Source organism: Haliaeetus albicilla, chromosome 2 (assembly GCF_947461875.1).
Source record: "Haliaeetus albicilla chromosome 2, bHalAlb1.1, whole genome shotgun sequence".
Taxonomy (NCBI): Eukaryota; Metazoa; Chordata; class Aves; order Accipitriformes; family Accipitridae; genus Haliaeetus; species Haliaeetus albicilla.
In genome coordinates, this window is record NC_091484.1 from 9205213 (window position 1) to 9220575 (window position 15363).

The 15363-nt window shown below is 42.1% G+C and overlaps 1 protein-coding gene across 4 annotated transcripts in view; it reads left to right on the forward strand.

Annotated features, from left to right (window-relative positions):
- The window catches only part of NFATC2 (nuclear factor of activated T cells 2), a 103078-nt gene that overhangs the window by 54308 nt on the left and 33407 nt on the right, over positions 1-15363 (forward strand). For all 4 annotated transcript variants that reach the window (XM_069805058.1, XM_069805049.1, XM_069805067.1 and 1 more), the window contains exons 7-9: positions 10597-10652; positions 11580-11706; positions 13270-13965. In XM_069805058.1, the coding sequence (XP_069661159.1) occupies positions 10597-10652; positions 11580-11706; positions 13270-13965 (879 nt within the window). The remainder of the gene's footprint in view (positions 1-10596; positions 10653-11579; positions 11707-13269; positions 13966-15363) is intronic.

Genomic DNA, 15363 nt, shown 5'->3' on the forward strand with positions numbered 1-15363 from the left:
AGGAGTTTTAAGATCTGAACTCAGAGACACGTAACTGAGCCCAGCTAAATAAAAATATGTCAGGGGAAGCAACTAGATCAGATTGTACAGATAGAAATTTTGGAAGTGCGTGTATTCTTTTAATTTTGATCTGGAAGAGTGAGCTTGAAAAGCAGTCTTACAGCTATCAAGGATTTGGAATATGCTAAAGGTCAAGGGTGTTAGTGTTTGGTTGGGGCCCAGATCTTACAGTACAGTTAAAAAAAGAAAAGGTTTGGAATTCCCCCTTTTATTTGTTTTAATTGTCATGTAATAATTTGCAAGTCAGATGTTGTTGGTTGCATTGTGTTTACTCCCATTTGTGTACTGGTTACTGCTGCTCTGCTGTGAGTGATAGAGGAGTTTCGTGTTTCTCTGGGAGAAAAGTGCAAATGGACTGTGCTTTCCCCTGCCAAACTCTTATGGTGGCCACATGGACATCATGAATCATTGCTAGGACAATGTGGGTGGTGGAAGAACAACCCAAACAGAAAGCGTACATCTTTGGAGTAGATCCACCATAAATCTTTCAATTCGGCCATGCAGTGTAAAGAGAGGAGGTGGTGCTCTCTGTGCCCTTTGAACTGATGCAGCTGTCAAGGCCTCTGAAGCATGGACGCTCAAAGCCCATTTGACAAAAATAAATCTTTCCAGCTCTAGATTCAAGCAATGGAGTTCTAGTTTCTTTTTCCCTTGAGTTTCTGCATGTCTGTCACCTCGGTGATCTTTTAGTGATAGTGCTTTCGTAGGACACTAACAGCTAGAGCAGGTGAGCTTGAACGTACTTGGATGTCTACTGGTTTCAGGAGAGCTCACCACAGGGCAGGATCAGGACCATTGTGTTCAGTGTGTTGAGTTGAGTGGCGAGTTGAGGCTTTCATCTGCACAGTGCCCAAAATGCTGTGTCTGAATGGAATGCACTTGCCTCTGTACCCTAGAAGCAAACCACAGAGCCTGTGCCAGTGCCAGGATACCAAGACCCACGAGCCTTTCATCTTCCCTCCCTCTTGTTCCATCTTGTACCTCCTCTGGCTCCCTCCTATACCCCCTTTGGCATACCTGGCAGCTTTACTAAAATATCAGAAATACAATTCACAGAGTTTGTTGCTTCAGGTACGGCAGTAGCATTCATGTCTTCATGCACAGCGGGAGCAGTATTACACTACTTGAGGTGTGCATCAGGTGTCCAGCCTGTGCCCATTTTCTTTGAGGTTGGTGGCTCTCAGCTTCGCAGATATATATTTATGTGTTGCTGTCTGCTCGGGGTTGCTGTAGGAGATGGGCTCTCGTTGCACATCCAGGTACGCTAACTGCAGTGACTTGTGTGCTCAGGAGCACCCATGGCCACATGTACCTGTTACATCCCTTGTAATGGCTTGCCTATCACTGGAATAACAATAATGTTAATAACTATTCTGATGATAGCTGTATTACTTCACAGTGTGTCTCTGATTTCCAGCACTTCTGTACATCTCTCATTGCAGACTTGCTTTAACTCTGGGTAAATAATTTCATTTCTTCAAAACATATTACTTTCACTTTTAGAAGCAAATGGGCAGGCTTTACAGTGATTTTGATCTCAAATTTGCACTTTGCAGTATTCCAGCTGCATCACAAGCTAGCAGATAAGCACAGCAGTGCTTTCTCGTTTTGGAATTTCCACTTTCTAGAGAAAGACTTGTTTCTAAAACACAATAAGTTGAACCCAATGATGCTATCAATTCACCTGTGCCTCTCCCTGCAAAATTTAAAAGGAAATCACAGCTCCCTAGAAAGGTTTTATATTCCCAACTTATAGATGGCAATAGTGATGATTTGTTGAATATGTATTTAGATATAATAGATTTTAAAAACACAGAAAATTAAGAATTTATGGTTTCTTACATCACTCCCTTCTGGCCTGCAGCTGCAGCAAGAGCTCAATACTTCTGGGTGTTTGGGCATGGGACTTGCTTATGAAAAGCAGGCAGAGAGTTCAGTGAAATGGGGTAAATCCTTCGTTAATGGGGTGTGGGAGTCCTCAGCAATCAGTTCTGGAGCAATGAACAGCTACATATTGCCAGGCAATAATGGGAAGAGGGGGGCAGCCTTGACAAGCAAGGAGTTAAAAGGGGTGATATTTTACTTTGAGCTGAAGCTCCTTGGGAGGCTGAGTCTACAGTAAGTGTTGCCCCAGACCCAAGAATCCCAAGGCACATACTGGCTGACATTTTATCATAAGTAAAGCCACTATTGCAAGTGCTCTTCTATGCAGTAAATGCCTTTTACAGCCTGTATGTGTTGTAATTGTGTAAGTTGATATAGATCTGCTCAAAATCAGCCAAATTACTTGACACATGAAACAGTCTTCTGGGCAGGACAATTCACTATAGAAAACTGTGATGGGATGGCATTATGGCATGTATAATGTGAATAGAAGGTAGTTTGTGTATTGATTTTGATGATAGTGAGGAACCAGGGCTAAGGATCATGGTCCTTTATGGGAGATGTGAAAGGAAATTGTAAGACTGTCTACAGCAGTGTTCCCCTTTTCTGTTGTGTCAACTCTGAAATGTCTCACTCTACCCCAAACAGGGAACTAAATGCCTGTTAGTAGTCTGGCAGTTTCATGAATGATCAAAAAGCTCCTGGGGAATGCAAAAAAAAAAAAGCAAACTATTTTCAACAAGTATCTCTTTGAACATAATGATGCAAAATCAATGATGCAATTTTCTCAGGCAAATTAAAGATAAAGAAGACACCAAATTTTTTTTTTAAACTTCCACCTTTTTCCTAGATCCATCCAAAAGAGATGTTTGCTATTTAACCCCGGCAAACAACTTTAAATATTTAATGCAAGTTCCAAGCTCCAGTTCTCTCACTGAATTCTAAATTAATGAACTGAAATAGAGGGTTTAAGTTATGGAGAATTGAGAGGAATGGGACATATCTTAGAACTAGGATCATAACTCCATTGCAGATGCAACCCAATGCTGAACATGCGTTACAATGTAGGTTTTTAAGACATCTTAACCTGAGACAAAAGCCCAGCATCTGGGGAAAAGAACCCAAACTATTGTTTAGTTTTTTTAATGGGAAAGGCTAAGGAAAAAAGCACAAATATCTGGGAATAGTTATAGAGTTAGCAAAACTGAGAGTGGTACTGTAATTTTAAATGATTCAATTTGTTTCCAACATGTGAGGTTCTACAGAGAGTATATGAAATAAATTTGTTACCTTGCTGTTTTCTTGATAGTTTAGAAAGAGCACTTTCTCTGCTCCATGCAGTCTGTGGCTGGAGTCCAGCATTTAAAGCTGGATGCATACCTTCTCTATTCTAAACCTGCAGAGCAATGGGATGAACCAGGGGAATAAATTATAGATGTCTCTGTTGGGAGGCCCACCTGATTTTTGCCTTAGCAAAAGGTGATCACCTTCCAGGTTAATCTCCTCTCCTCGTGCCTTGCAGTGCACCAAAGTAAGGCAGCAGCAAAGTGGAGCACAGGGCCTGTTTGGTAGTTCTCTACAAAAAGATGTCAGAACTGGGGAGGATCAGGGAGGTTTTGTTCTCTTTGAGTTTCTGTTTTATTTGTTCTTTCTAAGCAAAAGAGGAAAGTGTCTCAGCAAATCCCACCATTTGTGCACACTGAAGAGTAACAAGCATTAATCAGGCAGATTAGAGCTTGGCCTTTTTGCTGTGCAAATTAGAAAGTTTCAGGGTAAATGGGACACCTTCTGCTTTTCCTTGCTATTATAGCTGCTGAAAACCCAGCAAACCTTTCTGCCCACAGGTTTACCCCCTGGCTGAAATGTGCTGCCTGCCCCAGGTGTTCTTGTAATCCCATGGGGCAATTGTCAGACATTAAACTGGGGATCCCAGAAAAACACTGCAAAACAGGAAAAAATCTAAGGATCACACACACGAAAATGCAAGAGTGTGGCTGCAGAAACGGAGTTGCCATAGCTGTTAGAGACTCAGCGAGACAGGGTGGAATCCAGTGTTTTGGAAGGTTTCCCCGTATGACACAAGATTTTGGAATTTTACAGCTGGTAAATCCTTATTAACACAGGCAGCCACTACTGGCCTGGATTCCCTGGCTCAGTGTTTACTATGGGGGCGCCTAGTGGAAGTATGCCTGGTCCTGATTATTCAGCTTTGAATCTTAATTGTTTAAAGAGAATATTAAAAAATAATTCTTGGAATAAACAAAAGGCAGAGAGACAAGCTCCCATCACCTGTTGACAGAAAATTGATCATGTAGAAAGCTGGCATGGGGAGTGGAATTCCCTATTCTCCCACTTAGTCATCGCATCCTGGTGTGACTCATTTTATTACATGGAGGTTCCCAGTGGTTTTATTTTGAGAGGAGCTTTTGTTTAATAATTTATACACACACACACATACACACACACGTATAATCTTAAAAAAACAACAGATCTATTTTGATGTATTGGCATAAGGAATCATTTGGAAGAGCTCTGGAATGACAGACTGCCCCTGCTGCTTCACTACTCAACTACTGTATTTGTGTGTTACTTTAGTGTGAACTGAATTCCTCAACAATAGATGGGGAGAAATCTCCTCTAGACTTGTTCTCACTGTGCAAAATGTCAGATTTGGGGCTGGGCTGGATGGCGGATGACTAATCCATTGGCCTTTTACCTCCCAGACCTTGACTTGTATCTTTGGCCGTGGTGACTCAAACTTATGTCCTCAGTGAAATGAAGGCACTGGCCTCAACTCGTAAACAGAGCTTCATTAACTGCAGTGGGCAGTCTTGCTTCAGAAAGAAAAAGAAATCCATGAAAATCACGTTCAGTGAAAAATTCAATAGCTCTACTTTTGTGAGTTTTAAATTCATTTATGCTGTGTTTGCTCTAAAGTTTGAAAACTATTCTGAAGTAAAAGCTCAGAAGGAGACAACTGCTTGGGAGCAGATGCTGAGCAACCTTGCACTGACATGAAGCAGAATAACTTCCCAGCTGAAATGAGAATTTGTCCCCTAAAAGAGCAGCAGAGTCTTTGTGCGAGTGCTCCCCTGCCCATAAGGTTTCTGCATCCCAGGAGTGGTGTCTGTTCGGCTGAAAAGCATTCATTGCTGTTTATTTTGTTCTTGGGGTGGCTCTAAAAAACCTTGACTGTTTTCCAGAGATGCCTATCATCTACTGATAAAAGCTGACAGCGATAATCATTGTGCTTTTTTGGAAGACCTTCCAAGAAACACAGTGAATAGGGACAATTCATTGCAAGCCTGAAGGGAACTCTGCAGAAATGTGTAGTCGGGGCAGCTGTCCCACCAGCTACCAGGCTCAGTTTGTTTGGGGAACTAGCATGGTTTGCTGCCTGGGAAAAAGGTAACAGGTTGTTCATTAAGTAATTTGTGTAATGCTTGACTGAAAAGCAATGTACATTTTCAAGCATAAAATCACATGCAGAATCGGCACAATAGTATACTTAGTCTTCAGCTGGAGAGAACTGCAAAGAAAATTTCCTGAACCTCTCAGTCCATCAGTCATGCTTGTTCAAATAAAGTAGTAAGTTTGTTTCTGTGCTAGTTACTGACCCCAAAGTCATGAGTAAGGGATCCTGAATAATGTGTAAAGGCTGTAACTGGTTCAGAAAACCTTTAATTGGCTAATTAAAAAAAGCCCTATAAGGGGCTGCAGAGAATCACCCTAAATGTTCCTAATGCAGTCTGACGTTTTGATTTTCCCCAAAGTTTGAAGCAAGACTTTTGGTATGATCACTGTTTGAGTTACAGAGGGTAGAATTACTTTCTTCCAACAACTCATTCATTCCTCCAAAGAGTGCTGACACAATCAGATCTCTCATCAGGGTTTAATGCTAAGTCTCATAGCCCTGAAGCAGCACAAAAATCTCTATTTCCTGAACATTTCACTGACCTGTGGTGTTAAAAGACTTGCCAACTAAGACAAACCATTAAATGAGCGGGGAACCACAACAGTAAAAATATTGCATGAGGCAGCCATAGCTGGTAAGACCTCAGGGTCTAAATCCAAAAATATGTTATCATCTTTAGTGGAACTACTTCTCTTTTCAGAGGTGCGGATCGAATTCCCCATAGTGGAGGTAGAATTTGAGGCACACCACACACGTGGACCTGGCACCAAGTTCCCCTGTGATCCACGCATGTACTGGGACATCCCTGCAGTGCTCTGGCTGGCGCGTATCACTGTCAGGACAGACCAGTGCTGAATGCAGCTTGCAGAGCACATGTTCTCTACATCTGTGCGCTCACGGTCTTACAGTACTCCAGCAAAAATGATGCTGTTGCTCTCTTGCAGTTTTCTTACCTCTCCATTGTCAAAGCAGGTTTAATTATGTGCAATAAATATCTGTCTGTACTTGTAGATTCTAGATTATTAGTCAAGTTGGGGCTTATCTTCTTGGTTTGCAAGCAGGGAGGGGACCAGTCATTCGTCCCGTTTGTGGCATGACAGAATTACAGGGTAATTGAGGCCAGAAGGGTCCTCCGGAGGTTGTTGAGCCCAACCTTCTGCTCAAAGCAAAATGCATCTGTAGTGTTTAGGCACCACCTGGGTTGCAACACTGGCACTGGAAAAAAGGGCCTACTTCAGCATAGCAAGGTCGTGATGCATGTTTTGTATTGGGGGCTATGCTCTACCATCATATCAGCGTTATGATTTTTAGCACAGCCTTACGATAAAAATCCCATTTTTGCTGATGACTTTCTTCAAACATCCAATTTAATTTCCTCCTAAAAAAATCCTCATTTATGCACAATCTAAAGATGATAAATGTGTTGACAGTTTGGTGCAAGTTTTCTCTGTTCAAAATTTCCTCTAATTGTCTTACAGATGGGCCTTAGACTTCTCAGTTTATTCCTCCTGCTCTTCATTAACTTTCTGAGTGTGCATAATCAAAAGATTTCTTTTCATTACCAGCAAAAAGGATAGGTTAAAGTAGAGAGAGATTTCTGAATGCAGTTGTATTTTTCATTATATTCACAGCCTCCCTCATCCTTCTGCCAAAAGCTCACCATAATGTGTGTATCCAGAGGGGTTAAAGGAAAAGCAAATATTGATTGTCTTGAGCTAAAGTTTGTACATTCACAACTATGAAAGTGAAGCAGTGAGACAGATGGAGCAACATCATGATATTTAAGTATAAAGGTCAGGGAGTGAGCTGCAGAGTGGTTATATTCAACAGGGCTTCAGTGCTTAAAGAACAGGGATTGCTGCTGCTGACAGATTAATTAGAAACCTGTTTAGCTGCCACAAGCATGAATATATCCAAACAGAAGCATCTATCATCATTAGAATGATAACCCCAAATACATTTATTTCTTGTTTGGTTGGCCTTATTCTCATTCTTACTTTTAATCCCCACAGACTTTGGACTCAGCCTAAACATCGTTTGATTTTTATGGTTGGCTTCATTAGCTTTTAGTGCAATTTCAGTGGCTCAGTTACTAAATCAAATCCATTGTGATTGTGGTTGCATGTGCTTTACAGGCCTCTTGAATACGGCAGATGACTTGGAGGCTCGTTTCTCCTTTTTTTAATGCATTTTGGCCCAACAAATCCTTTTGATTTCTACCTTCTTTGTGAAGTTAGTGCTGTTGTATCTGCACAGCCTGTTTGAATTTAGCAGTACAGAAACAAAGATGAAAACATTCTGCCTGGAGGAAAACCAATGTCAAATATTCCCACTTGGCTGTCCTTGTCAGGACATCTTCATATTGCATTGCTTAGACAGCTCCCGATGTGTGTCTTTATCAGAGCTCTTTATTTTATGATGTTTTTTGTTGTTTCCTTTTCCCTCCTCTTTTCCTCAGAGAACTATAAAAATTTATCCGTTGGGTTTTTTTGGGGTGTGTGGGGAGGTTCCTTAACACCTACTATGATGGTTTCTTTCCATAAAGATCACCTGGAAGAGGAATCCCCCCATTAAGTATTAACTGCCTTGTCATCAGACAATGCGTTTAGTATTTGCTGGATTAAACCCCCAGTATTTGGTGGCTTGCCCCTTCCCCAAGATGTTTACTATTTCAGCAACTGTGCAGAGTTAGCTGTGTTAACAGGGGTATAGATTTAACCTGCAACAGTCCAGAGCAGTGGCCAAAGTGAATGCTTATTGTTAAATAATGAAGTATTTTCCATTCCTTTGCACAGCGGTCCTTTGGGATGTGAGGGCTAAACAGCAAATTGGGCGAGAGCCTTGCAGGCTCTAATTACACAGCTTGCTTAGGCTGTCTCTGCTCTGGCAGTCCGTCACTAATCCATGTGTTAGCGTAGAAAAGACAACTGACTCACTGCAGGGGAGCTTGAAACGCTTGGGAAAAAAAAAAAAAGAAAAAAGTCAGATTTATTTAGCGTTTTCTCCTTGCACCAGAATGCTGTGCCTGTAGCGGCAGGAGGCGTTGGAGGTCTGGGCTCTCTCTCCCCTCTCACAGGTAACTAACTGATGGACGGAACCAAACCACCAGCTATTCCTCGGTTGCCTCTGCTTCCCCAGCGGGAAGGATGAGGGGTGAGGAAGCCCAGCCAGCGCTCCGTGCCCACTCCTGCCCCACCACAAGCCAGGCAGCCAGCCCAAACACCCCGGTGAGCCGGCCCGTCCTGAGGGAGGAAGGGGCACGCTGCTGGCGACGGCCTCAGGGAAAACCCTTCTCTCCATGGTGGGTGTTTAGGGCCCAAAGCATAGCAGAGGGCTCTCAGGTGGAGGGTGCTAGGGGAGGCGAGGTCCTGCCTGCTGCGGTGGGCACTCTGGGAGGGACCCCCGGGCTGAGAGGACACGGAGCTGGGGCAGGCAGGGCCCTCCCTGGGGCTGCGGCCTGGCCTGGCCTGGCCTGGCCTGTCTGTGGAGCAGCAGCTCGAGTCCCGCTCAGGGAGAGGCTGCCCGGAGAGCCGAGCACATCTGTCAGCTCATTGTCTGCGCAGAGCGGAGAACAAAGAGGAAAACAACAGAAAAAAATGCAAAATGCATTTAAAAATACTCTTTCATTTCCCTTTTCGCCAGAAGCAGAAGTACTTAAATAACAGAGGACAAAAGCAGCTCTTGCAGAATTTCCAAGAATTGGGAAAAATAAAAAGTCCTGTGAGAAGGACTGGTTTTAGGAGACCTCCACCCCTGTCCGGCCAGACCTGGGCGTGCAGTCTGGGGAACCCCCGCAGAAACGCGCCGGGGAGCTGCCTCCCCTTCTCTAAAGCAAGCACCAGCCTTGCGGCTGCAGTATTTCAAGTCACATCGGTTCGTTTGGATACGTGTCCCCTATTCATTTTAAAATCAAGCTTTCAGAAAGGTATGAGGCAATTTTTTTCCCATCAGTATTTTTCTTCTGCAAATTGCTTGGCTAAAAGGCTCAGCGGAATATAAAAATCAAAGGGGTAGAGATTAAAATCTAAAAAAAAAAAAAAAAAAAGTAATAAGGAAGGCATTGCTAAAAGATGCTTCTGGGAAGTGTGGGTGACAGTAGATTTAAGAAATATTTGTAGCCAGATGAAGCGCCCAGTCTGTGTACAAATGTCATGTCACTACTGATGTACTCTTATAGCACTGGGGTTACTTTGATGGTATTGCATACAAGGGGATCAAATTTTATTTTCCTCTATAAATACAATTTTATGTAACTCAGAATGGAGACGAGCTGCGTGGATGTAATTAAGAGCAGAAAGACTTTCAGTGGTTCAGAGGTAGCGGCTCTCACACATGCAATGAGGTTCTTTTACACTGAGTATGGTGAATATTTGGTGCTTTGTAGTGACTTTAGGACTGCCGGTGGCACTCTGTCACAGCCTGCAGTGGTGGCAGTGCTGAGGTGTGGATTCACTGTCAGAGACGTTGGGCTTGTTACTTGATCAGAGGAGCTGTATTGCTAGGTATCGTGTGCTGAGGTTTCATATTGCACATGTAAGAAATGAGTATAAATAGTAAGAGGGCATGCATAGCAGAAATCAAGCACCCTATACGGCTGGTTTCCCAATTACGGTAAGAATCTGTCCCAGTTGAACTACTTCTAGAAAAACTTACGCTCCTGTGAGAATTCAGAGCATCTGCCAGTTTCACTGTGCAGCACCTCTAAAAATCAGCCCTGAAGTGGCTCAGTTTGCTTGCTTCCATCTCCGTGCACCCTGTATGAGATCTGGATTTTTAGCTAGTCCTTCTTCCACCTCCTTGGCCATTCCACCACTTACCCCACTGGTGGGGAGCCATGTGGTCTTAGCTTAAAATAGCAGAAAGTTTGCTAAGCTGCTGACCAAATGTGACTCTTAACAAGTTTTCTGACCTTCTGATGCCCTCCATCAGTCAAACTGGCTGAAATCAAGTCTGGTAAAAAGCACATGTTGCACCTGTACTAAATATTTCATTCCTCAGTTTGGCTAATTTCTACATAAACATTTAATTTTAATATGTATTTTCCTGGCGAGAGAAGTGTTCAATGATATGTTTAAATTAAATGCTGTTGCTTTTGGTTAGGACTGGGAAGGTGCTTGAAATTAAGTCCATTTTGAGAGCTTTACTAACTTGATGCCCTTAATTGGTTTCCTTTTTTTTAAGTCAAACCTTATGATATAAAAAAATACAGTGAGGTTAATATTGTGATATTCTTCTAGATGGGCAGCAGATCTGGGAAATGGAGGCAACAGTGGACAAAGATAAGAGCCAGCCTGTAAGTATGCAAAACATTGGATGTCCTCTCCTTGGGCTTCTCAGACAGCAAGCTGTATTCAAGGGGTAGTTTTCAAAGAGCGTCTCAAAAGCAGAAAGAGCAGCTATCTTGCTGCTGTGATGAACAAATGTCAAATGCTTCAGCAGTAAATGTGTTGCAAAAAGAAACTATTCATTTAGCAGTAACCCACAGCAAATTGAATAACTGCTAGATTTTGTGTTCTTGCAGAAGACTATTGTATCAGCCCTGTCCTCTGCAGGATGCTGGCTGTCCTGACTTCCTTTTGCCTGTATGGAAGTCTTGGGTGCACTGTACTTAGCAGGACAGGATTTATACTGCAGTATTTGAAATGAACATTGATCTTTCAAGGGAATGAGCCTCTTTGTTCACTTTGCTTAATGGGACCTTACTGTAGTTGTTCAGTGCATTTAGGAGCTAGCACTTACATTGCCATGGGCCATGCCTGCCCTTGCGGAAGAGAATGAGAGACTCGCTGTTAATTTCCATGGAAGCAGGATCTGGCTGTGTATAAGTAAAAAAACCTATAGAATAATCAAGTTTAAGAAAAAGAGGGAATTCTGCAATACATGCTTGTTTATCAAGCACAGTGTGATTTACAGTGCTGCCACATTTATCACCATTCTGTGTGTTTTATTTGTAGCTGAGACTTCTTTCTCTAAGTTCAGGACAACATCAAGTACCAGAGAGAATACAGTACATAGAAACCAGCTTCCTAGTACCAAAAATCTTCTCGTCTTTCACCATCTGCCCTTTTTTCCCCTTTCTTCTTTTCATACCCTTCTTTATAGGGATGAATAGGAAGATTTCTCTTCCTTTATGTCTGGATGTGTGACAGGGGAGATGCACCCAAGAATCTCTGGTCAGTCTCAGTTACTAATTCTGTATTGTCACCTTTCATTGTTTCAGAGCATGCTTTTTGTAGAAGTACCAGAGTACCGTAACAAGCACATCCGCACAGCTGTGAAGGTGAATTTTTACGTCATCAATGGGAAAAGAAAAAGAAGCCAACCCCAGCATTTTACCTATCACCCAGGTAATTGTCAAGGACACAGCAAGTTGTTGCCTAGTTCTCATGAGCAAGATTTTATTTTCTGCTATGTTGTTTTCTTGCCATTATTTGAGGATCTATATTTTTACTAATTTAATTCAGCTGAGTGCAGCTAAGCACTCAACAACTGTTTGGTTTAAAGGATGCACGTGATTTATGATCAGGAATTTCCCATAAATTTAATGGGACAGTTGTCTTGGCAATGGGCTGATGCTGCCCCATTCACTTGATGGAAGTTTGCCAACAGCCTTAGTGGGAGCAGACTCAGTCTGTGACATGATGTGACCCTGTGAAAACCATGAGCATTGCCTTCCCCAGCTGACGTGTATGACAGTAAGATAACATCAGATCTGGGAAAGTAACAAGGGCTTGGTATGGAGGAAGACGAGCGGTATATTCTTCAGAATGAGGCTGGTTGAGAGAAATATGAATGCTTTTCTGATGTTCTTCCTCTTGGGAATTGGTGAGCCATGTCACAATAAATGCAGTAGGATTACTAATGAGATTCCCAGAATTTCTCAGCTTTGGCTGGGAGAAAAATATTGTGAGAAAATCAGATTATTGTGTTTGTCGAAACCAGAAAGCATAAAATAACAGTACCAGATTTTTTGAAAGCTTCAGAATGATGTCTTAATTTGACTGGTTTCTAAGGATGAGCAAACATTCATTCTGATTCTTATTTCGGTCTCCTCCAGGCTGGAAATCTCTGGTCCTCTCCATGAATTTATGAACTGTATAGGATATCACCAATGTGAAGGTTTTGTATAGTTGCTAAATTGTTGTGTTATGGAATACTATTGAGAAGTACAATATTATCTCAATATGATCCCTAAAATAGACCACTTCAGAGAAGGAAGCTTTATACTTCCAAAAAATAACCCAGTTGCATGGCCATTGTATGGTTTCCATTGTATGGTATTTCTGTACTGAGTTTTGGGGAGGATTTGACAAAAAGCGTTAGAAATGTGAGAATTTGTCTGTAGGTGACCATCAGTTATCCACGCCAAGATTCACACAACTCTCAGTAAAATCATGGTCTTTTAAATGATGGCGTCAGAAAGATCTTCAGCTCTCAGTACTGCGGAAGTTACATGTAGCAAAGGAGCTAAAAAGAAAGCCCTAAAATAGTTCAGCTGTGCCTTTGGTCACTAGTTAAATGTTTCACAGAAAAAGAGGAGATGCATATGTCATAGGATTTCCAGTTATTCAGTCTTCCTTTGAGATGGAAGTACTACAAGAAACACCTGTCTATGGCTTATTATTTTGCTTATGTTCCAGAATGAGCTAAAGTATTGATTTTCTCAATTTTCAAAAATTTGTGGTTAAATAGATCATTAAAGATTTTAAAGAACTTCTAAGTATAGAGTGCTTTCAAGAGAGTCTCTGACATGATTGCATATACGTGATTTATTAAACTCAATGCCTGCGAGATATGAGCTCGCACATGCAAATCTTGTAAACGGCTTAAATCTCTTATTACTTCAAGGAAAACCTCTCTGTTTCTCATCAGCTTGTTACGAATAATGTCCTTTGCATGCTTTATTCTAGTACCATCAATCAAAACAGAGCCCATTGATGACTATGATCCAGCCTTAATCTGCAATACAGTACACAGTGGTCTGGGAACAGTAACACAGCCTTACTATTCACAGCATACAATGGTCACCGAATCCCCTTCCTGTCTTGTGGCCACTATGGCTCCTTGCCAGCAGTTGCGCTCAGGCCTTTCTTCTCCTGATTCTCGATACCATCAGCAGAATCCAGCCGCTGTAATATACCAAAGAAGCAAGAGCCTTAGTCCGAGCCAACTGGGCTACCAGCAATCCAATTTGATGGCTACACCAGTTGCTATTTCAGATGCCCATCGGTCAGTGCTGGTTCACGCTGGTTCTCCAGGCCAAACTTCAGCGGTGCTCCACCACTCTCCAGGCAACCAGCAGTCTTCTCCGGTGATTCACTATTCTCCAACCAACCAGCAGCTGAGGTGTGGAAGTCACCAAGAATTTCAGCACATCATGTGCTGTGAAAATTTTACATCCAATGTTGCAAGATCCAGCCAGCCCCAGGTCAGTCAAGCACAAAGGTTAAGTCCAAGTTCATATCCTACCGTGATTCAGCAGCAGACAGCCTCAGGCCAGCGAGCAGCAAAAAATGGACCACCGGTTAGCGACCAGAAGGAAGTGTTACCAGCTGGAGTCACTATTAAACAGGAACAGAATCTGGACCAAGCATATCTGGATGATGGTAAGCACCGCTCTTGTCTTGTATGGGTCAGTTTGTTGGAGGGAGGGGGGCAGTTTAGGGACTTATAAATCCCACCTGTTCCTCGGCACAAAACCAACATGGCCTGCTTTTAATGGGTGTGGATTTTTGCTGTTTGCTCATGCTGTATTTTGGTCTTTCATCAACTGCATTTTTGGTAGATGGCAATGCACTTTGGCAACTAAGCAAAAAACAGTGTTCTGCAGAAACCCTCTGTCTTGCTTCGTGCCATGGAGTGAGCTGTCAGGTTTCGAGCTGTTGCCATTTTGTTTCCATTTGCCAAAGGTTAGTTTGGAAAATGGAGATTCTGAAACAAAATGCACTTTTTAATTAATTATTTTTTTATTATTCATACCAGGGCAAAGTCCACTTTGTAAAATGCTTCTGTACATTTTGTACCAAAAAAAAGCCCATTGAACAGTCTATCAAGGCCTGTAATGAATGGGGTAGTGCTGCAGGCAAAACTATTGCAGATGTTCTAGATGAACAGTAGGACATTGATAAGTAAAACAATGATGTTTCTTTGTTGTGAGCCAGCAGATTTAGCCTTTAGGAATGAATATAATTTAGAGTAAAGCTTTCTTTGAACATATCCTGCTTATTCTTAGGTAGGCAACTATTGACAATCTGGTTGATTGGTTCTTTTATTAAAGTATGTTCCTTGCAAGAGGAAATCAATGCAAAGTTAATAGTGCAGCTGGATGCTGCAGTCATAAAGGCCAGTAGCAAACCCAACATTGATTTTAGTGGGAGCAGAGTGATGTTGCTGGATATATTGCTGCAAATATAGGGTGTTCTTATGCATGAAGTACAGACCTGATTTTCACATATATTCACTGCTGCTATCCTCTCAGTCTAAGCAATTGCATGCATGGTTTGATCTTGTGAATGTGCACCATTATGTGCTTTGTAAGCACCCAGTAGTTTGGGATTTTTACTGCAGTTACTCACATAGAGTTGTGAAACTGTGCCCACGAAACACAAGAAGAACAAGAGGTTTCTTCAGCTTAGGTACTGAGTGCTCTGTGGCTGTATCATGTACAGACTTCATTGCTTTTTTTGTGGGCAGAGTAGAGTTTGGATGGTTTTCTCCGTTAGTCTGCGTTTGAAATGTGGTTGATATAGCTTTGGTGCCATCACAGTAAAATCTGGAGAGTTTTTACTGCTCCTCTTGTCTGAAGAGGAGTGTTGAATTGCGTTTTGTCAGTGAATTTGATTTAGGAGATTTGCTGGATCTGCAAGAAAATAGCTAAGTAAAATCCACTTCCCATTCAGGGAGTGGGGCATGATAACACAGCAAGATAGTCTTTCTAATAGTAAAATTGAACACCGTTTTAAGGTTCTTTTAATATGAGAGGCTGAGAGGTTCTTCCACGTTTC